The sequence below is a fragment of the Rhipicephalus microplus genome, unplaced genomic scaffold (assembly GCF_043290135.1).
Source record: "Rhipicephalus microplus isolate Deutch F79 unplaced genomic scaffold, USDA_Rmic scaffold_34, whole genome shotgun sequence".
Taxonomy (NCBI): domain Eukaryota; kingdom Metazoa; phylum Arthropoda; class Arachnida; order Ixodida; family Ixodidae; genus Rhipicephalus; species Rhipicephalus microplus.
In genome coordinates, this window is record NW_027464607.1 from 3,316,468 (window position 1) to 3,341,308 (window position 24,841).

At 45.5% G+C, this 24,841-nt stretch overlaps 1 protein-coding gene across 10 annotated transcripts in view; it reads left to right on the forward strand.

The window, feature by feature from the left end:
- Sply (Sphingosine-1-phosphate lyase) overlaps positions 1-24,841 on the forward strand; it is a 707,429-nt gene that overhangs the window by 253,133 nt on the left and 429,455 nt on the right. Inside the window, exon 5 of one of the 10 annotated variants that reach the window (XM_075884539.1) lies at positions 6,483-8,479. The exons of the other annotated variants lie outside the window; for them this stretch is intronic. Within the exon in view, the coding sequence (XP_075740654.1) occupies positions 6,483-7,832 (1,350 nt within the window). The 3' untranslated portion in view covers positions 7,833-8,479. Of the gene's footprint in view, positions 1-6,482; positions 8,480-24,841 lie in introns of those variants that run through there. 10 annotated transcript variants of the gene reach the window in all.

Here is a 24,841-nt window from a genome sequence, read left to right on the forward strand (position 1 = left end):
CCGCACTTTGACCTGCCTTTACTATTGTTCCGGACCTGAGGGCCCTGGTGATCTGAAGGACGTGCCTTTCGACGAGCCATCGGCTGCCATGTTCTCACGACTCTGCCCGCCAGTGCCTCCATTCCAATCGACCTACCCAAAGGTATGGTTTATGCAGCTCGACGCCGTTCTTGCGGTGAATGGCATCACGGACCAGCCACTGATGCACGCCATTCTTCTTGACGCCCTTCCGGTAGAGCTGCATCATCTCGCTGCCACTTCAAGCTCCAGCCTGCAGCCTTACGATCACCTCTGCTTGGCGGTGCTGGCCTTCTATGGTCTCGTCTACCAACCGCTTTTGTTGACCTGGGACTTCCCCATTTCCCATGAGTCACAGCAAGCAATATCAACCGGCCATCATTCCTACCTCGACCGAGACTTCGCTTCCCTGGCTATGTCTCTCTGATAAGCGACATGCGTCAAATTTTAAAGTGCGCACCATTACAAGAGTTGGAAACAGACAACGATGACGGTGGCATGAGCGCTATGCTGGCAATGAAAAAGAAAGAGAAAAAAAAGGAGGGTGGAGCGTGGGGGGGAAGGCACGAGAAAAGGAATGAGGAAGATGGGGCTCGATATTTGCCTTTGGGTTCCGTTCACGAGCCTGGTAACACCTGAGCCCGGGCTACCTGCCACGTACTACCTGCCATGGCCGTGTGTCGCTGACGTGCTGCGGCTTCAAGGCATCCTGTACCAGAGGACACGCGGAGCTGTCGGACTACGGGCCCGAGTTCCAACAGAGGTGTCCGGCCAGGACGCGGCCGGTGGTGGTGCCTACCCTTCAAGTAGCCGCCTGGTCTACCGTGCGAGAATCGTGGAGCTGTCAGGCTACAGGCACGAGTTCCAGTGGAGCTACCTGGTTTACTATGCGAACAACGTGATCCAGCTTGAGAAGAACTGTGGTGAGACCGGCCTCGTGTCTTGTGTACATATTAAGAGGAGGGACTGTTAGGTGAGGATTTTGGTAGTGCAAGGAGACAATGAAGGTTTGATTACATAGCCTGTCCACGTTATGTGTGCTCGTTATTTTGTGTGTATATAAAGTGTGGTGTACAAACGGCCTCGTCTTTTCATGGGTGTCTGGGGTGACGTCTCCGACACCCATTCACTAAGAACTTGCACGTTGCAATAACATGCATAGCAACGTAACACTGGCGTCTGCTGCGACAGAACGAGGCCATTTGTATCACTAGAGTGAGGTTGACAACTAGTTAGGAAAGGATGAGCTTCGCCGATTTAATGGCGTTGGCCATGCGCATGGGTTTGGAAGGTGCGGAATAGAAAGCATGGATTGATGAGCGAGAAGCTTCAGCTCGTGAGAAAAGGGCCGCAGAAAGAGACGCAACAAAGGAATAGATGGAGCTCCAATTACAGATCGAGGAACATGAAGCACAAGCGCGCCTGGAAAGGGCGGCAAAAAGAGAGGCGAAGAAAGAGCAAACCCAGTTACAATTACAGGTCGAGGAGCAGGCTCGAAGGGCAATTCAATTGCGCCTCCAACTGACCCAGACTGAAGCGGCCAGAGAGCCTGTTGAGGTAGACATAGGTTGACCATCAAGAGTGTTTTCTAACGTCAATCCTCATAACTTTATACCAAGATTTGATGAAACCTAGGATTACCTAGACACATATTTGAAAAGGTGTGAGAATGTTCCGACAGGACGAGAGTGGCCTAGAGACAAATGGGCCACGGCTGAGTTTGTGCCTAAGTGGAGAAGTGCTAAATGTGTTTGGTCGCCTATCCCCTGGAGATGCACTTATGAGGAAGCGAAACTGGCTCTATTGCAGTGATTTCGCTTCACAGCGGAAGGGTACCATAAGAAGTTCTGCCACAGTAAGCCACAAGAGGGAGAAACCGGCACGTAGTACGCTGCACGATTAATGAGTTTTTTTTTATTGGTGGGTGGAAATGTCTAAGGTAGACAAGAAATATGCATCAGTTCATGACCTAATAGTAGCTGAACAGTTCATCAGTAAGTGCCATGTTTGAGTGGCGCTCTTTTTGCGTGAAAAGATTTGCCGTAAACTTGAAGAAATGGCTGAAGCGGCTGATCAGTTTTTAAAGGCACAGCGACAGTCAAACCTGCTTGTTTTCCGCAAAAAAGTTGAAAACGACATGACAGTTGGAAGTGGGAGCACGGCCTTGAAAACTTCAGTACAATGTTTTGTTTGCAATGAAATAGGCCATAAAGTCTCAGATTGTCGTGCTTAGACGAGAAACAACCTTACTGTGGACATTGTCATAGGGCAGGACACGATACCCAAGTTTGCACCAAAAAACTCGCCACGTATAAAAAGGCTTCATGTATATTGTCCGAACGGAACTCGAATGGCAATGATAACACATCCGGCCGCGGTCCCGCGAAGAATGTCTCGGGGGCAGTAAACACTCGACAAACGACAACAAAATGTCAGATGCGAGTTTTCCAGGGCCCCTTATTTGGTAAGCCTGTCTCCGTTCTCCGGGATACAGGAAGTAATACGACGGTTGTACGATGTTCCCTTGTGCCCGTCGAAGCGCTGACAAGAGCTATGACGACAGTATTTTTAGCCGATGGGAGCCCAGAAGCAAACGTGGATGAAAGTCCCAGAAGCAAACGTGGAAATACTTTCGCCCTACTTTTCTGGCACAGTGATCGTAAAATTCATGACTTCATTATATGACGTTATCGTGGGAAATGTACCAGGATCACATGATCCCAATGATCCAGACAGCAGGTAGAGCGAGAGACTGTCAAAATGGAAAACAAAGTAAAGGAGAGATTAGGGGCAACGAAAAGAGATTGCGACGAGAAACCGACGCTTAGCGTAGTCAAGAATTGAAGCACTTCATTACTCAGTGAAAACAACCGCTATGAAGATGAACCAACGAGTCCTCAAAATTGTACAAGCGGAGAACAAGAGCCTGGATATCTGTAGAAACAAAGTTGGACAGGTGTTCTTTGGGAGAGGATTGACACAGTATTTGTTTGTTATGAAAAAGGGAGTTTTATTTCTCCATTACCGGTTATCCTCCAGTAAAATGATACAGCAGGTGGCTGTTCTTTGCAAACTGCGGAGCCAAGTACTGAAGCTAGGTCATGAAAGTCTGATGGAGGGCCATCAAGGCATCAAGAGGACAATTGACCGAGTGCTGGGATCCTTCTATTGGCCAGGAGTTCAGGAAGAAGTAAAGAGATACCTGTGGTCCTGTGGCACTTGTCAAAGAACATACCCGAAAGGTAAAGTGGACAAGGTGCCTCTGGGCGTAATGCCGTTGATTGACACCCCTTTCGAGCGAGTGGCAATCGATATTATTGGACCTTTAAAACCTGTGTCGAGAAAAAGAAACCACTACATATTGACCATGGTGGAATTCGCCACGCGTTACCCGGACGTGGTGGCCCTGCCAGCAATCGATTCTGCGACGATAACAGAGGGCCTGGTGGAGATGTTTTCATGCGTAGGATTCCCGCGTAAAATTCTGTGTGATCAAGCATTATTTTTTACTTCCAAACTGGTGAAAGAAGTCGACTTATTGGCCATTAAGCACCTCAGTTCTACACCTTACCATCTTATGTGTAACGGGTTGGTGGAGCGATTTAACGGTACGTTAAAACAGATGTTGTGAAAGCTCTGCCAGGAGGAAGCAAAATCTTGGGATCGGTTGCTTGCCCCACTCTTTTTTGCCTATCGCAAAGTGCCTCAGACCAGTATAGGATTTTCTCCTTTGGAACTTATTTGCGGGCGTGACGTCAGAGGACCACTTAGTTTGTTCAAGAAATTGTGGACTGGAGAGCACATTGGTGACGAGGTGAAGACAACTTATGGATATGTATTGGATCTCAGAGATCGTTTTGAAAAAAACACTTTAGTTGGCTTATGAGAACTTAACACGAGCAAGAAAATCGCAGAAGCACTACTATGATCGGTGAAGCACGAATTGTCGATATAAGTAGGAGTGCGTTTCTGCAGAATGCAGTTAAGTTAAGTGCGTTTCTGCAGAATGCAGTAAAGGAAACAAACGCGTGGCCGTCATCCCTTACATTCATAAATTGGCGCATGGACTGAAAAGTGTGGGGAATCGGTTTGGTGTGCACGTTGTTTTCTCTGCACCCAATAAATTGGGCCGTATATGCGCCATGGTGCATAGGAGGGCGCAGGGTGTGTCAAAAAGCAGATGATGTTTGCAGAAACATGCAAAACAATTTGTTAAGTGTTGTATAGGAGTGGTGTATAGCATACCGCTAACGTGCGATCGCATGTACATCGGCCAGACCGGGCGATGTTTGAATATACGCCTCATGGAGCATTTGAGTTTCTTAAAAGGTAGTCCTTTTTCCGTGTTAGCTTCACATTGCCATTCCTGCAAGTGTCAACTGTTGTTTGAAAAAAACAAGTGTACTGTTCCGGCATCCGCTTCAAACCACGCGTGAAATTTCTGAAGCCTATCACATTTCTAGAAATAAGAATCAATGTATCAGCCATCCGTCATCATCACTACTTGACTGTGAGTTTAACTATATTGATAATTCGTAGACAAGTGCTTCGAATGAACGCCACGCTTGCTGCTAACACTGTCATCCTATTTTCCTATTTTCCTTGTTGACATGCGCAATCTTGTGTATTTATATGTCCTTCAAACGTTAGAATAAACCAGTTGCTAGTTGAGCTCTCGTGCTGTGTGCCTCCTCTTTGCTTTGTGTCCGTGTTTACCCCCGCGCTCCCAGTTCGCTGTATCATCATACTCTAACATGGTTGCTTGAACAAGTTGGTACGACATTATTCTCGTTATTGGTGCTGTTTTTATGTCAAAAATTACTCTACCATGGAGAGGGTATGTTTGGCATTAGTATGGCCAGTATAGAGGTTTTACATTTTTTGTATGGGAACCAGTTTGTTCTACAAACAGATCACCAACCTCTACAGTACTTAGCCAGAGCCAAACACTTGAACAGTAGGATCTTGAGGTGGAGCCTGGCGTTGCAAGAATACTCATTTGGCATTCAGCACATAAAAGGGTCAGAGAATACCGGCGCGGACTTCATGAGTAGATTGTGATTCAAGAGGTTGGACTTCAATACACTGTGATAATGGGTGCTTGATGCTCGAATTGTGTCAGTGTATTTGCAGATGTTCTTGTGTATTTAGTAAATATTGGACCTGGACACTTGAACTATACAGAGGACATGTGCAGTGTAGTGATTTACAGACTGCGCACGTATCAGCAGTTCTTTTTTATATAAAAGAAACACAATGAAGGGGGGGCTTTTGGAATAATTGACATGCGTCAAACTCGTCTTGAAGGTACTGAAAAAACGATCGAGAGTTTTGGTGTGCACTTAAATGCCCTTGAAGCTTATGTTACCGAAACCCATGGAAAACTAACCACTACCGTTGAAACTGTTCAAGAGGCCGTTCAAACCCAGAGCGCGAAGTTCATTGACCTAGAAAACTACACCCGCACATCGAATTTGATAATTTTTTGGTATTGCTGAATCGCAGGATGAAACTGAATCCGATCTGCGACGTAAGGTTATTGATGAATTGTTTGGGAATAAGTTAGGTGTGAATTGCTCTTCTGTCGCTCGTATTCACAGGCTTGGACGCAATAAAGATAACAAGCCGATAATTCTATATTTCCAAGACTACAGGGAAAAACAGGCTATCTGGAAAAACGTTTCAAAACTTTAGGGCTCCAAGATTAGTATTGAAAACGACTACTGTGCGGAAACGCGTCGGAAAGGTAAATTGCTTTGGCAGTCAGCCAAGGCAGATAAAGATGCCGGTAAAGATGTATTTCTTGTTGAAGATAGGCTCCGTATTGGTACCGACCTTTTCAGTTGGAACGACTCTTCAAATTCCCGTCAATGGCTGTCAAAGGTTAAAAAGCACCCCGCTAAGGCATAGCAATTCCCAACGTTCCAGCTTCGCTTTAATGCTAGGAGCCTAGCTAATAAAATCGATAAGCTTGAAAATCTTCTTCTTTTATATGACCCACATATTTGCGTCATTACTGAAACCTGGCTACATGGTCTGATAAGTGACAATGAAATTGTGCCGCCTGGATATCAAGTTTTTAGGCGGGATAGAGGCTCTCGTGGTGGGGGCGTGGCAGTTATTGTAAAAGATTCCGTTGACGCCTGTCTCGCCGATCAAATTGCTGATCATGAAAGCATATTTTTGGAAATATCGCTTGACCATGTTACCTTCTTTCTTTGTGCTCTTTACCGTACACCCAATGCAGATGATATGTTTTTGATAAAATTATATGATCGACTTCTAGGTTTATGTGGGAAACACGTCTTGCTAACAGGTGATTTTAACTTGCCATCTATTGTTTGGGATAATTTAAGCTATGGCTGCTCTCCTTCGGGTGACTCAATTCTTGACATCATTTCTTGAGAGGGCACGGCACCCGGCCTGCGGACAGCATGGCTAAACCGCTGGTGCTGGTTTTGCAGGTTGCGCCGTGTTTTTTTGGTCTGACTGCAATGACGACGATCTGCGACGATGGAAATGCATACTTCCTGCCGCCCCACGGAATCCTGGAACCTGGAAAGACCGATAATCTACCGACCCGAGTGACGTCACCTGCAGCAACGGAGTATAAGGAGCAACGAGACATGAACCGCCTCAGAGGGCACGGCACCCGGCCTGCGAACAGCATGGCTAAACCGCTGCTGCTGCTTTTGCAGGTTGCGCCGTGTTTTTTTGGTCTGACTGCAATGACGACGAACTGCGACGACAGAAATGCATACTTCCTGCCGCCCCACGGAATCCTGGAACCTGGAAAGACCGATAATCTACCGACCCGAGTGACGTCACCTGCAGCAATGGAGTATAAGGAGCAACGAGACATGAACCGCCTCAGAGGGCACGGCACCCGGCCTGCAGACAGCATGGCTAAACCGCTGCTGCTGCTTTTGCAGGTTGGTTACCGCAATGAAATAGCTTCTTGTCGTAGTGATGATTTATGCTTGTTGATCCTGCCGTGCCCTCGAAGATGTTACTGTATTATAGTTGACTTTTGGTCTGCTGTGATGATGCTTGTTATGTCGGGAGATGTCGAGGAAAACCCCGGGCCTGCTACGACGCAAGAGCTCTTGCAAACGATCTTGGAAAACCAGGCCAAGTCTGAACGTGATTTGAATGCTATTAGAGACCAAATATCTGAAGTAAACGTTAAAACAGATAAGCTAACCAGTTCGCTTGCTTTAATCCATGAAATGAACCTGAGAATTGATATTTTGGAAGCTACTGTCCGGCAGCAGGCGGAAAGGCTGGTAGAATACGAAAACAGAAGCCGGAGAAACAATCTTTTAGTATTTGGTCTCGCTGAAAAAAGTATAGAATCAGAATCTGATTTAATGGTTTCGGTCGTGGACAAGATATTTAAGGAAAAACTTGATGTAGAAGTTAAGACGATCGAGAGAATACATCGCATGGGAAAGGTACAGCCCGGGAAGGTTAGGCCAGTTATCATGAAATTCTATGACTACCGGGAAAAGGAGCGTGTGATGAAAAATTGTCCGAAGCTGAAGGGAAGTCCCATTAGTATTAGTAATGACTATGCGAGTGAAACAGTGGAAGTGCGGAGGAAGTTATGGCAAAGTGCGGCTGCTGAGCGTGATAGCGGTATGAAGGTTTCCCTGAATCACGATAAGCTCTACACTTGGGATCAGAACAAGAATGAGCGTTGTGTGATTTCGAACAGCAAAGGCAAGAGGGATGGCAGAGCTGCCCCTGCTACCCGCTCGAATGCCGCATCTACGTCAAACACTTCCCCTTCCACTTCTGCGCCAAAATCGTAGCTACGCCTGCTTGTACTAAATGCTCGTAGCATTGTAAATAAGGTCACGGAACTCGAATTCTTCTTGCTGTCACATAGCCCACAAATTGCTGTCATAACCGAAACATGGTTGAGTCCTTTAATTCCCGACGATTGTATTGTTCCCCCCGGATATCTTGTACACAGGTGGGATAGGGATTCACGGGGTGGTGGAGTGGCCATTCTTGTGAAGTCGCCTATTACGACAGAAAGAATTGATTGCTCCCTCTCCGAAACAGTTTGGTGCAAAATATTCGTTGAAAAAGTGGTTTTTATTGTCGGAGCAATTTACAGGCCCCCTGGTACCACGCCTGATTTCCTAGACCAACTGAACAGTTTCTTGTGCAAATTTCAGAATGGCAACACGAGGTTGATACTGACTGGCGATTTTAATTTACTGCATATAAATTGGGAAAGTGTCGCACCTGGACATATAGATATAGATACTCTGAGTGGTGATAAAATGTTGGAAATAATGTTCTCTCATAACTTAACACAGATTGTAAAAGAAAATACGCGAGTAACTGCTAATTCAGAAACATTGCTTGATTTAGTGTTCCTATCACGCAGAGTGACACATAGCACTTTATCGGTCGAAGAGGGAATATCGGACCACAAGCTGATAACTGGTAATATCCAACTAGACGCAAAGCCGCAGAAGCGGCCATTTATCCCGGTTCAGATTAAAAATTTTGCACGGGCCGATGACATGTCTATACTTGACTATCTAGAATTGTCCCTTCATGAGTTTGAACTTGCTTCTGTCTCAGAATCTGTAGAAGAGTTATGGCAACGTTTCAAAATCATTGTAAAGCATTGTACGGATAAATTTGTTCCAACTCGTAAAAAGAAAACGAAACAGCGCAGTCCGTGGATAACCCGGGAAATCGTCCATATCAAACGAAAAATAAAACGCATGCGGAAAAACAAAACGAACTCGGTAGCAATTGTACAATTGCGTGGACAGTTAAAGACAGCTTTAAAAGAATCCAAACGAAAGTTTTATACCGAAACCCTTGCTGACTTCATTAAGTCTTCCCCTCAAAAATTTTGGCTTCACTTGAAGAATAATAAAGAAGAAATTGAACAGATAAAAATTGGACCCGAGACAGTGAGGCAAAAACCGCAGATAGCAAATTCTTTCAACCAGTTCTTTCAGTCGGTCTTCACTAGAGATGAAACCGATCAGGTGGATGCTGACCAGGCCTGCCCGCGCGCCTGCGCAATGGAGCCCTTAGCTATCATGCAGGAAGGGGTGTTCAGTCACTTGCTAGGGCTTGACACTAAAAAGGCAACTGGACCAGACGAAATTCCCAGTGAATTCTTACGACGGTATGCCGAATGGTCGTCCTTTTATTTAACAATCATTTTCAGAAAATCTCTTGAAACATCCTCATTACCGCAAGACTGGCGCACTGCAATTGTAAAGCCTATATACAAAGCTGGCAATCGACTTCATGTGAACAATTATCGCCCCGTTTCACTGACCTCTGTGTGTTGCAAAATCATAGAACACTTCATAGCAAGGCACATTATTATTTTTCTTGAGTCAAAAGAGTTTTTTTATCCCCATCAACACGGATTCAGGAAGGCGTTGTCAACTGTTACTCAAAACAAAAGAGTTTTTTTATCCCCATCAACACGGATTCAGGAAGGCGTTGTCAACTGTTACTCAACTGGTAGAAACAGTTCATGATTTTTATTTATCTCTCCAAGGTCGACAACAAATAGACGTCATTTGTGTAGATTTCGCCAAAGCATTTGATAAAGTTCCTCATAGCAAATAAATTTTAAGCTTCAGCAACTAGGACTTAGCTCAGATATACTAAATTGGATAGCCGCGTATTTGGAGAACCGTCAACAAAAAGTACGTGTAGGTGATTACACATCTAGTTCATTGAAAGTACTGTCTGGTGTCCCACAGGGGTCTGTGCTGGGTCCTTTGTTGTTTTTAATTTTTATAAATGATATTTCCGTAGTTGTCGAAAGCCCGGTTAAAATCAAACTTTTTGCAGACAATTGTTTAATTTATGCTCCTGTAACTAACGCAAACGACCAAATCAAAATTAATCGCTGTCTGCAAGCCTTGCATAATTGGTGCACCCAGTGGGGGATGGAAATTAACTTTTCAAAGACTGCGTTCACCCATATAACTAAGAAAAAATCCGTACTCGCATATGATTATAAAATCGGAAATAGCCTTCTGGCCAGAACACACAGCTTTAAATACCTGGGGGTGACTATTACCAGCAATTTGGGGTGGCACACTCATGTTGAGGAGGTGTGTTCAAAGGCCTACAGGAAGTTGTTTTACTTGAGGAAAAAACTCGAAGATGCCCCTAGAGATGTCAAATTACTTTCATATAAGACATTTGTTCGCCCTATTTTGGAGTATGCGTCTTCTGTATGGAGTCCTCATCAGCAGTCACTGAGAGATAAAATAGAAAAAATTCAAAGGCTAGCAGTGCGCTTCATTTGCTCGCGGTACCGGAGGACAGAATCCGTCACAAATTTGTTAAAATCATGTGCGCTAGAACCCCTGCAAGTGCGCCGCGAAAAGCAAAGGTTAAAACTTCTGTTTCAAATTATAAGAGGCGAAATCAAAATAAATAAAGACACATACATGCAACCTGCACCCAAACGAGGAGCTCGGTTGAACCATAGTCACCCAATAAGGCCTTTTTGGACGCGTCTGGATGGCTTTAAAAATTCTTTTTTTCCGTATAGTATAGAAGTGTGGAATAGACTTCCAGAGTACGCTGTTACTAGCGGAAATGTCAAAGAGTTTGAGTGTTCGCTAGAATTGTACTACCGGCAACATGAAACGTAATGTCTGTTTTGTCATTGTGTATTGTTTTTGTTTTGTGTTTATATTCCTCCCTGAGGGCTGTAACCCTCAAGTGAGGGTTACAGTATTAATAAATAAATAAATAAATAAATAAATAAATAATTAAATAAATAAATAAATAAATAAATAAATAAATAAATAAATAAATAAATAAATAAAATCATGTTTTTGCTCAACCTCAAGCAAGCGGTGGATGTCTGTACTCGAGGCGGGTCGATTTTGGATTTACTCCTTGAAAAGTGAAATATTTCTGATGGCTATGTTGCAATCGAACCGGGCATTTCTGATCATAAACTGATTTTTTTTTACTTGGAATAAGGCTTTACATCATGCCATGCTAAAAATACCCAGCCTGCCACACTTATAATGGAATTTACTAGGGCGAATGATGTAGCTGTAATTGACTACCTTGAAACGCATATCGGATCCTTGTTACACAATGTTGAGATCTCTTGGCAATCGTTTGTTAGAACCATACGTCATTGTGGGTAAAATTTTGTACCGTGTCGAAAAACTTATAAGCATCGTGCAAACCCTTGGATTAGCCGAGAAATAATCCACATGAAGCGTAAAATTAAAAGGCTTCGCAAGAAGCATGTGCCAATGACACCCCAGCTTAAAGTACTGAAAGACAAACTACAAACAAGCTTGGCGCAAGCAAGAAACACTTTTTATAGTAATACGCTGACTGAATTTCTTCAGAATAGCCCTCAAAAATTTTGGAGGTATTTAAGCGAGTCTAAGACAGGGAGTAGTAAAATGAAGGTTAATGGTGTAATAATAACGGACGCTCCTACTATTGCTGAACATTTTAATGCATACTTCCAGAGCGTTTTTTCTCAAACCGATGATTATGAACTTGAGAATTCATTCGTTGACTCAGACAATGACCTATTAGTGATGCAAGAAGGCGTTTTGCACATGCTATTACAACTTGATCCCAAAAAACCTCCGGGGCATGACGGCATTCCTAATGCTTTTTTTAACCGCTACGCTGAATACTTATCGGAGTTCCTAACTGGACTTTTTAATCTTTCAATTGCTACGGGGGAAATACCGGCTGATTGGGGTATAGCACGTGTGAAACCAATTCATAAAAAAGGTGACCCCTTATCATTTGAGAATTGCCGCCCAATTTCTATTACGAGCAGTTGTTGCAAGCTTCTTGAGCACGTTATTGCTAATTACGTCTATGAATTTCTCTGTGAACACAATGTACTATCAAAGCATCAGCATGGCATCAGAAGGGGGTTATCTACTGTTACCCAGTTAGTTACAACTGTCCATGAATTTTCACGTGTGCTTGATGTTTCTGGGCAAACTGATGTACTGTTTTTAGATCTTTGTAAAGCCTTTGATAAAGTGCCACACGGGAAATTGTTACACAAATTACAGCGTATTGGACTACCTACAAAAATTGTTCTGTGGATTCAGGCTTATCTTCAAGATAGACGTCAGTATGTAGTGATTGGTAATTCTTCATCGACTGTTCTTCGTGTGTCCTCTGGAGTCCCACAGGGAAGTGTGCTAGGGCCACTTTTCTTTTTAATTTATGTTAATGATTTAGCTTCTCTTATTCCTGAAAATGTGTCTGTGCGTTTGTTCGCGGATGATTGCATCATTTTTAAGCAAATTTCCTCACCGTGTGATCATGTGGCTTTACAAGATGCACTTATCGCTATAGACAACTGGTGTCAGAACGGGGGCATGCAGTTAAACACTAACAAAACTGTGCTTCTGCGCATCACCAGGAAGCTAAGCCCTAGTCAATTCCACTATACTCTAAGAGGCTCTAATATAAAAAATGTAGACAAATATAAGTACTTGGGCGTCACACTCTCAAGCAAATTAACTTGGTCGGCCCACATAACTGACATTACTACTTCTGCATTACGTAAGCTATGGTTTATAAAAAGAAAACTAGCATCTGCACCCTCGCGTACTAAAATTCTAGCCTATAATGCCTCTGTTCGTTCTAAGCTTGAGTATGCTTCTATTATCTGGGATCCGCATACCAAGAAAGATATTATGAATCTGGAACGTATTAACAGAAAGGCTGTAAGGTTTATTTTTGGTAAATATCGTAGGTTTGATTCCCCGACCACCTTAATGCAATTAAACGACATTTCTACTTTAGAAGCTCGGAGAAAGTTCAGTCGTCTTTCCTTTCTTTACAATTGTTTGTGTGGTATTGTAAAAATTGATCTCCCTGACTGTGTTAAACCGCTCTCAGTACGACGTACTCGTCATGGTCATGAACATGCTCTAACCCCAATTTTTGCCCAATCAAATGCTTTTAAATATAGTTTTTTTTCCTAGAACTGTCGATGACTGGAATTGTTTGCCGTGTGACATCTTTCATTCTAATAAGTTTCTTGGTGACCTTGAGTGTCACCTTCTTTCTTAACCTTTTGTTTCTTTTGTATTGTTGTCTGTTGTTTTCTACAATTACGTTTTGATGTATCCACTCCTGCTTGGGCCAGCACATTGGCCTGCAGTATTGTGAAATAAATAAAAATAAAATAAAGTGCCTGCCATTACAACAGTTAGAAACAGACAACGATGAAGGTGGCATGAGCGCAGCCCCGCCGTGGTGGTCTAGTGGCTAAGGTACTCGGCTGCTGACCCGCAGGTCGCGGGTTCGATTCCCGGCTGCGGCGGCTGCATTTCCGATGGAGGCGGAAATGTTGGAGGCCCGTGTACTCAGATTTGGGTGCACGTTAAAAAACCCCAGGTGGTCAAAATTTCCGGAGCCCTCCACTACGGCGTCTCTCATAATCAAATGGTGGTTTTGGGAGGTTAAACCCCACAAATCAATCAGGTGGCATGAGCGCTGTGCTGGCAATGAAAAAGAAAAAGAAAAAAGGAGGGTGGAGCGTGGCGGCGAAGGTACGAAAAAAGAAATGAGGAAGATGGGGCTCGATACTCGGCCGTTGGGTTCCGTTCACGAGCCTGGTAACACCTGAACCCGGGCTACCTGCCACGTACTACCTGCCATGGCCGTGCGTTGCTGACGTGCTGCGGCTTCAAGGCATCCTGTGCCAGATGACATGCGGAGCTGTCAGGCTACGAGCACGAGTTCTAGTGGAGGTGTCCGACCGGGACGTGGCCTGTGGTGGTGCCTATCCTTCAAGTAGCCGCCTGTTCTATCGTGCGAGCAACGCGGAGCTGTTGGGCTACGGGCACGAGTTCCAGCGGAGGTGTCCGGCCGGGACGCGGCTACGGTGGTGGTGCCTACCTTTCAAGTAGCCGCCTGGTCTACCATGCGGATGTGATCTTGCTCTAGAAGTACCAACGAACTGTGGTTAGACCGGCCTCGTGTCTTGTGTCCATGTTAGGATGAGGGACTGTTAGGTTAGGACTTCGTTAGCGCAAGCAGACAGCGAAGGATTATTTACATAGTCTGTCCATGTTATGTGTGCTCGTTTTTTTCGTGTGTATATAAAGTGTGGTGTACAAACAGCCTCGTCGTTTTGTGGATGTCTGGGGCGACGTCTAGGACACCCTTTCACTAAGAACTTGCACATTGCAATAACACACATAGCATTGTAATAGTCTCCTACAGCCTCTTATCCGGCCACTAGCAATGCGAGTTTCGCGTCTGATTACCCATCCGATGAGGTTCAGGACATTTGTGCGGCATGCGACCAGTCAGCCACGAGGTGCGTTTTTTCAACGTCCTCGGCCGACGATATTGTAGGCATGCTCACCACCCGCTCGTCTTGGTCGACCTCCACGGCCCACAAGACCTATAACGCATCAGGCTTCACGTTTACAACCTGGACTTCTCAAATGGACACTTTACGGATATTCGTCCATGTACATAGTATGTGTCCCTCCTTTTCTTTCGTACATATGTTTTCGATCACACAAAGCGCTAGGGAGGGAGCTTATGTAGTGCCACGCTATATTTGGTGAGCTAGCCGCGCCGAAAAAGAAGCTACCCACTTGGCTCCTGTGGCGCGAGCCACGAGGAATTTAAGAACGGCTGAGCTCCTGGCCTGGCTGAACGCAGCAGCTGGAAACCCATCTACTATCGTGTCTCAAATAAAAGCCGAGACCACGACATGGCCTCATTGCCACCGTCTCGTCTCCGATTCCTCAACAACAGCATTACTTCAAAACATTCTCAGGGGAACATGTTCGTTGTTGTCTCATGCGTAACTGGAACAATACAACTAAATGTTAACCTCTGTGTGGATTAGGAGTCCTTTAGCTAGTGTCATGGGAGGCATTTGTCGTTCAGGGCAGCTGCCATAGAGAAAATCTGCTTTGTCGAAAAAGGTAACTCTAACAATATTTCTTGTTAAGCCCTATCCTTGCATTATTGCATGATAGTTTACTTGTGCATGTTAAAAGCATTATAAATAATGCAAAAGGTATAGTGATGAGAAAACATGTTGTTTTTCCTTTGCAGTTAAAGAATACCGCTTCATTTAGGAAACATGTATACAGTTAAACCTGCTTATAAAGAATCTCCATATAACAAACTTCTTGATATAACGAAGTTTTTCTATTACCTGCCGTTATTCCATAGATGCACATGTATTTACGACCCCTATATAACAAAGTAACAGCGGCAGACACCTTTGATATAGCGAATTTTCGCCATGGACCGTCTAGGCATTTTGTCACGAATTTTGTCATTTTGGCACGAGCATGCATCTTCCGGGCCGACGAAGTGCGAAATGGCGGTGGCGCGCTCGTGGCCTCGGCGACTCCCAGGCGAGAGCGAGCGCTCGTTATTGCGCGCGAGTATTGGGCGCGAGGCCCACCACTGGAGGAGCGGGTGCTGCAATTGCTATGGTGTCCAGGTTTGGATCACATGATCTCGCCTCACTCTGGCGAAGGGAAGCTGACAGTTGGATGTGTTCTTCTTAACCACGACGGGTATTTTCCCTTTTGAACAGTGTTGTTTTGCTCTCACTCCATGTGTATAGACTTCTGTAGGCTACACAATCCAGAAGGTTGCAGTAAAGATTATCATTGGTGCGCCACACTGCGCTAAGTATGTGATTCTGCTGTTATGGCTGCTGGTAATGCCACATGCCTCTCTCTTTCTTTGTGTTTGTGGTTATTTAAAGCCCATTGGGTTGAAATGAGTGCCTACCATGAATGTTCAAAGAAAAACAGATTGTTTCAGTTTCCGCACAGAAGGCTCACACACAATGAAAAATGAATGTGCAAAGAGTACGATTGTGTACATAATCGGACTCTTTCAAATAATATGTATGTGCGTGCATGTGGGGGACGTTGCATTCATTAAATATGCGTCATTCTCTGAATTGTAGATGAGTCAAGACAAAGTCAGTAAGTCCAGTTCTTTTCTCTTAATTTCCGTTATTTTTATCCTACTCTGGTCTATTTTATAGCCATTTGCTTCGAAGTTTTCGGCCAGCACGTTCGATGAAACGTTTTTTCTTGAGTCATACATGTGCTGCTGTAGTATTTGCTCAAACTTGGTTCTCTCATTAAAGCAATCTTTACAGAAATCTATGCCACTCCCCCCCCCCCCTCCCCCCATTCTGCCTTAGTGTCCGCCCTAATGTGTGGACTTGACCCTATGGGTTTCAGTCTGCCAGTGATGCAGCACATCAAACCTGTGCCCTCCCTTCCCTCAATTTTTTCCCGTGACTTATACAGCACGAATGGTCGACCACACCTGCCTGCCCGGCCCCCAATGCTAATCGAGGTAGTGCCTCCACCGGAAAAAATTTCTGCCTGCACCCCTGTCGTCCACGACTTGAGATTGCTGGATTCCTTGCATATATATTACGTCTCTAGAATGGACCCATACACTATCACTTCTTTTCAATGTTGTTTTGATCTGCAGGCGAAAACGCGGTCAGCTTCGAAAACTGATGAATCCTCCAGCAGCTGCCTTGAAATGAAGAAACGGAGAAACCAGCTTAAGGACGCGTTCACAAGGAGAGAAGACAACACACATACACTGGAACTTGCAGCAGGTTTAAAGAAACGATCACACATAAATTTTCCAGGAAAGCCAATCGCACATGCTTTGTACAAAAAAACACGTGATACACCAGAAAAGAGCATGACATCAGTACCTACATTTTTTTCTAAATAAGCAATCTCTTTCTTTGATAGTGATAACAAAGGTAGACTAATGCATTTTTTGAGCCATGTTGCCAAATATGATATGCTTCAATCATTTCACATTCGTATTGCGTGGTCCCTTTACCTATTATTTGTGTACCTTTAAGATCGGGAGAACAGCTGCACACCCGGCAATGAGCAGGCATATTTGCTTCTTCTCCCAAGCTGATAGAGGCTTCATGTTCTTTTAATCAGACATTATTGCATCGTCCCGTTTGTCCTATATACACACAACCACATGACAATGGAATGCAATAAATAACCTTTTTGATGCACGCAGTGAAAAATGATTTATCGCCGGTACAAAAAACGATCTTAGCTTTCCGCCCGTCAATCTTACTACAGAGACTTCACGTTATGTGAGATCTTATGGACGTAAAGCAGTACTTCTACTCGCTTAATGTCATCATTATCAGTATTGTTCGCAACTTGTCCTTCTTTAGTTGCTTGCTTCAACTTTTTTAGTTTCGTCTCGGCTGCTGCCTTTAAGGACCTTCCCAAAAGAGGCGGAAATGGTATAGGCCCATGTGCTCAGATTTGGGTGCAAGTCGGGATAACTGAGTTCAGCGACCTCCGGAGGTGAGGCCGCTGACGCTGACTCTGTAGAAAACCCTCCACTACGACGACAGCGACGGCAGCAAAAATATGTCATCATCATCATTATCCTGACTACGTCCACTGCAGGACAAAGGCCTCTCCCATGTTCCGCCAGTTAACCCGGTCCTGTGCTTGCTGCTGCCAATTTATACCCGCAAACTTCTTAATCTCATCTGCCCACCTAACCTTCTGTCTCCCCCTAACCCGCCTGCCTTCTCTTGGAATCCAGTTGGTTACCCTTAACAACCAGCGGTTATCCTGTCTACGTGCTACATGCCCGGCCCATGTCCATTTCTTCTTGATTTCAGCTATGATATCCTTAACCCCCGTTTGTTCCCTAATCCACTCTGCTCTCTTCTTGTCTCTTAAGGTTACACCTACCATTTTTCTTTCCATTACTCGCTGTGTCATCCTCAATTTAAGCTGAACCCTTTTTGTAAGTCTCCAGGTTTCTGCTCCGTAGCTAAGTACCGGCAAGATACAGCTGTTATATACCTTCCTCTTGAGGGATAGTGGCAATCTACCTGTCATAATTTGAGAGTGCTTGCCAAATGTGCTCCACCACATTCTTATTCTTCTAGTTACTTCAATCTCGTGGTTCGGCTCCGTGGTTATTACCTGCCCTAAGTAGACATAGTCTTTTACAATTTCAAGTGCACTATTACCTATCTCAAAGCGCTGCTCTTTTCTGAGGTTGTTGTACATTACTTTCGTTTTCTGCCGATTCATTTTAAGACCCACCTTTCTGCTCTCTTTGTCTAACTCCTTAATCATGAGTTGCAATTCGTCCCCTGAGTTACTCAGCAATGCAATGCAATGCAATGTCAGATACACAGATGAAAAGATGTACAGATGCAGTCAAACGTAATACAAAAAGTGGTAACTTCAAACATTGCAGGAACCGTGGACAACGAAGAAGTAATGGCACTAATCGACACTGTAGCAGACACTTCCGTTATGAGCATGGGTCTTGCCTGCAGGCTGAAGAATGTTTCTACCCAGTGGGCTGGGTCCCAGATACGTACGGAAGGAGGCCATCTCCTCACTCCGGTGGGACGATGCATAGCGGGAGTCTGTATTAACGGATTTACGTATCTCGGAGATTTCGTAATACTGCCGAATCGTTCGAGGGACCTAATTCTCGGACTGGACTTTATGCATGATAACAAAGCTGTGATTGACTTGCAAGAGTCATAGGTGACGTTTTCCACGGCACACGCTTTAGCGCGCAACTCTCACGACAGTTACGTCAATGCTTTGAAAATTGTCGACAATGACATCACGTTACCGCCGAAAAGTAGCGTTCTGACCTTGGTAACCTACGACATTTTCGATGAATTCAACGACTATGAAAGTATTGCAGAGGCAAGTATCCTGCTACTGCTCAAACGAAACATCTGCATAGCCCGAGGGCTTGTTCGGTTACAGAATAAACGCTCTCGAGTTCTGCTGACCAACTTCAGCAATGAGTTTCAGCACGTCCCTGGAGGCACCACTGTCGCTTTCCTCAGCGAAATCGCCAACTTTTCCGATGTCAGCACATTTGATACGACTTCACCAGATGCAAAACCACGTGCTGACCTGGGCAGTCGCATTCACATTAATTGGTACTTGCCAGATTCACGAATAGAGCGTCTGCTAAACCTTGTGACGGAATTCTCGGACTGCTTCTCCACAGCATCGAAAGTTAAATGTAAAACCGTTACAAAACACCACATTGTTACCGAGGAGTCGGTGCGGCCTCTCGCCAACATTCATACCATACCGTGTGTCCCTGAAGGAAAGAGAGGTGATTAAGCGTCAAGTTTAAGAAATGCTGAATGATGACGTAATTCAACACTCGACAAGTCTGTCAGCGTCACCTGTTGTCCTAGTAAAGAAAAAAGATAACGTAAAAGTACTATGCTTCTGCATCGACTACCGACAGCTTAACAAAGTCACAAAACGCGACGTAAATCCCCTGCCATGGGTTGATGACACCTTAGACAGTCTATGCCATGCCCAGTTTTTTACATCATTAGATTTCAAGTCAGGGTACTGGAAAATTAAAGTTGACGAGGGTGACCGTGAGAAAACCACGTTCGTGATCCCGACGGGCTCTACGAATTTAAAGTGCTGCCTTTCGTTCTCTGTGCCACTCCCGCCACATTTCGACGCATGATGAACACTTTACTCACTGGACTAAAGTGGCAAACATGTCTTGTATACTTGGATGATGTCGTGTTTTCAAGCTCGTTTGATGAACATCTTTCCAGGCTAAAAAGTGTCCTTACTGCATTAGGGAGAACAAACCTTGCTATCAAGCCCAAAAAGTGCTACTTTGGCTATCAGGAACTCGTTTCTCGGCCAAGTGGTGAGCCGGGGCGGTGTTCGACCAGATCCGGAGAAGTTGGTTGCTGTTGCCGAGTTCTCTCGTTCTAGAGACAAGAAGGCTGTTCAGCGTTTCCTTGAACTCTGTGCCTATTACCGCCGTTTTGTCGAAGGATTTTCGAAAATTGTGAAATCTCTTACAAGACTGACTCGGCCAGATGTTCCCTTCGTATGGACGAAAGAACAGCAAGCCTTTCTAGAGCTACGCAATCGACTGCAGACAGCTCCAGTGCTGGCACATTTTGATGACACTGCCGACACTGAGATTCACACGGGTGCCAGCAAGGTAGAAATTGTAGCCATTTTAGTTCAATGACAGGACGACGCAGAGCGTGTGATAGCTCACGCGAGCTGCAGTCTCACAAAAGCAGACGCTAACCACTCTACCACTCAAAAAGAGTGCCTAGCAGTCATTGGGCGCCATTAGTAAGTTTCGACCCTACCTATACGGCCGGCCATTTCGAGCGGTCAGTGACCACCACTCGCTGGAGCCTCCGCCTTCAAGAGTAAGACATAACGGTGGTCTACCGATCAGGACATAAGCATACAGATGCTGACTGCCTGTTTCGTGCTCCTATTTGCTTGACGTCATGCAACACCGAAAAAGATTTACCGTTTCTTGGCATCGTCAATGTGGCGCGAATGGCTGAACTTCAATGTGAAGACACTGAGCTACTTTCTGTCATCCGGCATCTTAAAGGAGAAGACTTCATCGTCCCATGCCCACTCTCACATGGATTAACATCGTATTGCCAATGGAACGATGTTCTCTACAAGAGAAGTCTTGAGAGCAACTAGGAAACTTTTCTCCTCGCCGTTCCAATGGCACTGCGTGAGAAAATTTTTGTAGGCGTGCCACGACGTTCCTTCTGCCGGTCACTTAGGTTTTGCTAGGACATTAGCATGCATCCGACAAACGTACTACAGTCGAGCCCACATATAACAGCCCCAAAATGAACAATATCCACGTGGCCATGAAAATATACATTGTTTCAGTGGCACAAAATCGCACTTACAACTAACATCTCCGAGCGCCGCCGATCAATTACAGCAACGAAGTCAACGCTGTGCCGACTTCCCGGAGAACCATTTTCGAACACTGATCAGGCATCTGCGAGGTGCCCATAGATTCTTATTATTAAATGCCGGCCCTGCCTCCGCGCCTCTCTAGTTGCCGCTCTTCCCGACCGCTTCTTGTTACGCACCCATCCGTCGTTTGTCGCCTCGCTACTCTGAGCACCCCGCATTGCCAGACGAGGCCCGTGTTTTACACTGCCACCGATTTTTTGAAGACGGGTCGGCCATCTCTCCTGTTTTCGATCGCTGGTACTATCGTTGACGTTGCCAGCCTGGAGTTACCAGACCATTTGTAAACATCGTCTGTATCCGATCGTCCGCGTCTTGTCTTATCGTATCATTCTAGTGCATGCGCGTACGCTACCCTACCCATTCTGATGATTCGCGATTCTTCTTGTGTTTAGGACCCATTGCTTATTTTGCACTCAGCTCAGCATTTCCTTCGCACGCGTGCGGAAGCGTAAAAACAGCTGTTAATTTGCGCCGAACAAATCGTGAAATATCAGAGTCGGTGAGGTCATGCGAACCCGATGGCGCAAGAAAACGATTCTTTGACCACGGCTGCCAAAGCATTGAACACCGGAGCGCGCACCCATCCAGGGGGCCGTGCTTTGACCGCTGCACGCACAGGCGCTCTTTCAAGCTTTTGCGTGCGTGAGTTGCGCGTTTCGTAAACCTTTCAAGCAAGCTACCCAACCTGTCTCCTTCCTTCCTCCATGTCTCCTTCCCGCGTGTTTTGGCTTTCAAGGTCGCCTTCACTTCATATCCTCCCCTCTCTTCACTCTATTGCAACTCCTTGCCCTTCTCTTGTAAATCTGCTCTCCCCTCTTGATAACAACTCTTTCGCCCGTCTCCACCGCAACACGACGCCAGCTGCGCTGGCTCGAATTCAGAAGTGTCGTTTTCCGACTAGAAACAGGCCCAGAGCTGTACCATGCGTTCTGGCACGTGTGTTGCGTGTGCGTCTTGCTTGCTCTTGGTGTGTGCGTGTGTGGTCAGAATGGTGGACTGGAGGTCTTCAACGCTTTTTCCGGCCACTCAACAAAACGTCGAAAGTGTGGCCGCTTGGCTTGGGCGTAATCGGCACGTTAGGTGCCGTGTTGTGGAGCACTTGCTTGTAGCTGTTGACCACCTGGCAGCCAACTTGCTGCTTCGGGCGTCCCGGTGTTTAGCTGTGGAGACAGTGAATATTTTGTGGGTAGCGGTGATGGTTACATGCATGCGAAAATATTTTCGTGAAGTTGACTTAGTCTGCGTCAGGTCCGATGCTGATCCTGAAGCTTCCGAACAAGATAACTGCAGCGGTGATTTGTGGCAGCTGGTTGTCAACTGCATCATGGGAGAGCAGGTAGGACATCTGTTGCGATAGTTTCGTTACAGTCGATGAAGATGCCGACACCACGGAACCGTGCACAAATTAAGGCATTGTGAATAAAGTACGCGTCAAGAGCGATGTGAAAGAATCGGATTTCAAGAACGAGACTTTTGAGCCAGTGTCTCATGCAGCTTACGCCACAGTCCTCTGCGAAGAGCATGCTACCGTTTAAAATAAACTCGAGACCGCCCTTATCGCTTCGGCTCTTCGAAGCATGTGCGCCACGAACTTTTTTGGGCAAAAATTTTGTGTTTTCATTTGTAAATTTTTCAAAAGCTGTGTTTCATTTACTACGAACTTCGGGATACAGCAAAGGGATGCAGCGTCAGGTTCGTTATAAGCAGGCTCGGCTGTACTGGCCACAGCTGTATTCGTTCATTCAGTGCCATGTCCGAATCTGCCGGGACTGTCAGAGGCGTAAAGTTCCACCCGTATAGCCCACCGGCTTCCTCCAGCCTTTAGATCCACCTCCAGCACCTTTTCAGCAAGTGGGAATGGCTATTCTCGGTTCATTTCGTACATAATCCTCGGAAAATAAGTGGATAATCGTCGCAACCGACTATCTGACTCGCTATTCAGAAACCAAAGCTGTGCCTAGGGGAACTGCAGTTAAAGTCGCCAGATTATTCGTCGACGACATCGTTTTGCATCATGGTGCACCTGCTGTTCTCATAACCGATTGCGTAGCAGCATTTACGGCAGAGTTATTGCAACAGGTCGCCAAGCTGAAGCATACTAACCACCGAAAACAACAGTTCATCATCCCCAAACGAACGGTTTGACGTAGCGGTTAAACAAAATATTGGCCGACATGCTATCATGTATGTTGATGTAGAGCACAAAACGTGGGATGAAATTTTGCAGTACGTCGTGTTTGCTTATAGTATCGCTGTGCAAGAGACCACTGACCTAACACCATTCGAGCTTGTCTATGACCGTCGCGTCACAACATCGTTACACGCTATGCTCCCCGTAGACCAGGACACCAGGGAAAATGACAGCGTTGACGACTTCGTTTAGAAAGCCGAGGAAGCCTGCCAGCTTGCATGGAACCTCATTTGCACGCAGCAAGATACCGACGCTCGCCGTTACAACGAAGTCTGAAGGAACCTGCACTATTAACCAGGTGACTATGTATGGGTGTGGACTCTAGTTTGAAATTGTAGGCTTTTGAATAAGCTATTGCGATGCTACTTTGGCCTTTACGAAGTTGTGCGGTGTCTCAGTGACATGAATTAAGAAGTAGTTCCCCAAAGCTCCGATACCAGTTTAAACTGACGACGTCCACCTCCAGAAGAAGTCCACATAGTACGGATGAAACCATACCACGCCCGCAAGTTATGAACATTTGAACTTTTTTTTTATTATCTACAACAGCGCAGAGTTATTTTATTTATTGACGTGACCATCTTTCTCCATGGCCATCTCCAGCATCTTAGTAAATCGACCGGGACGGTCGCTCTTGAAAGGGGGGAATGGACGCAGGGTAGGCTGGCAACTATAGTGGCCATCCTCTGAGGAGGATAACGAAGTAGTTCTGTAGACGTGGGCTCTTGTGTGATTTTTGCCTTTGGTACCGAAATAAACACCTTGTTTTGTGCCTGCGTCCCTGTGACATCGGCATCGTTGATTCCGCAGACAATCTGGTCGCGCATCATTTGCTCAGGCATTGTGCCAAAGCTGCAGTCGTCTACTAGTTAAGTGCAGCTACGTGAAACTGCTTAGACTGATGGCAGCAACACAACTAATTCCTGCGCCTGTCTGCCTGCCGATTCTGTCACGCAACCCCGTATCACCCACGGACGTACGGTTTCCTGAGCGGACCAACAGGACGCTAAGAAACATCTTGTCAATTTCTGTTGATGCCAAACACAAAAACTCGAAGTACTGCCCTATATAGCATATGCATACAACAGCGCGAAGCACGAGACAATAGGGTACTCGTCTTTTTTTCTGCTCTACACCCGCTCCCCTCACAGTTGTCTCGACACCATTCTGCCTTTTACGTTAGATGTGGAAACATCGGTTGCTTAGTCACTATGCCGCGCTAAAGAAGCCTGTCGGGTCATATGCTTACGAACTATTGTACCCCAACAACATTCTAAGACCCGGTCTGATGCCCACCATCACTCTGTTTCTTACACAAAAGGTGACTGTGTGGTTGGGAACACCTGTCTGCAAACGTTGTTTGTGCCAAAAGTTCTTGGCCCGCTACTCCGGACCATTTGTAGTTCTTGACCGTCTAATTGACGTTACATACATGATCTCTGGTGTCACAAGCAATGGTCAGCACTCTAGCAAGACACAGCTGACACATGCCACGCACCTCAAGCTGTATCACTGTCAACTTCCTACTGAATCGCCCAGTGGGCATCGTCGGGGAACAGGGAAATGACACACATCGATGGGCGCATGAAAAGAACGAGGTTGGGTTGAAGTGGGGCTGGCTCACGAGCAGCTCTGTCTCTGTTTCTTGCTCTGAGCTGTACTTCTTAAAATCATTTGATTATGTAAATAAACACATTCCATCGTCACATGACACACCTATGACGTGTATGACGTCACATTGAGCAAAATCGAATGATATGCCCACGAACACTGCACTGGT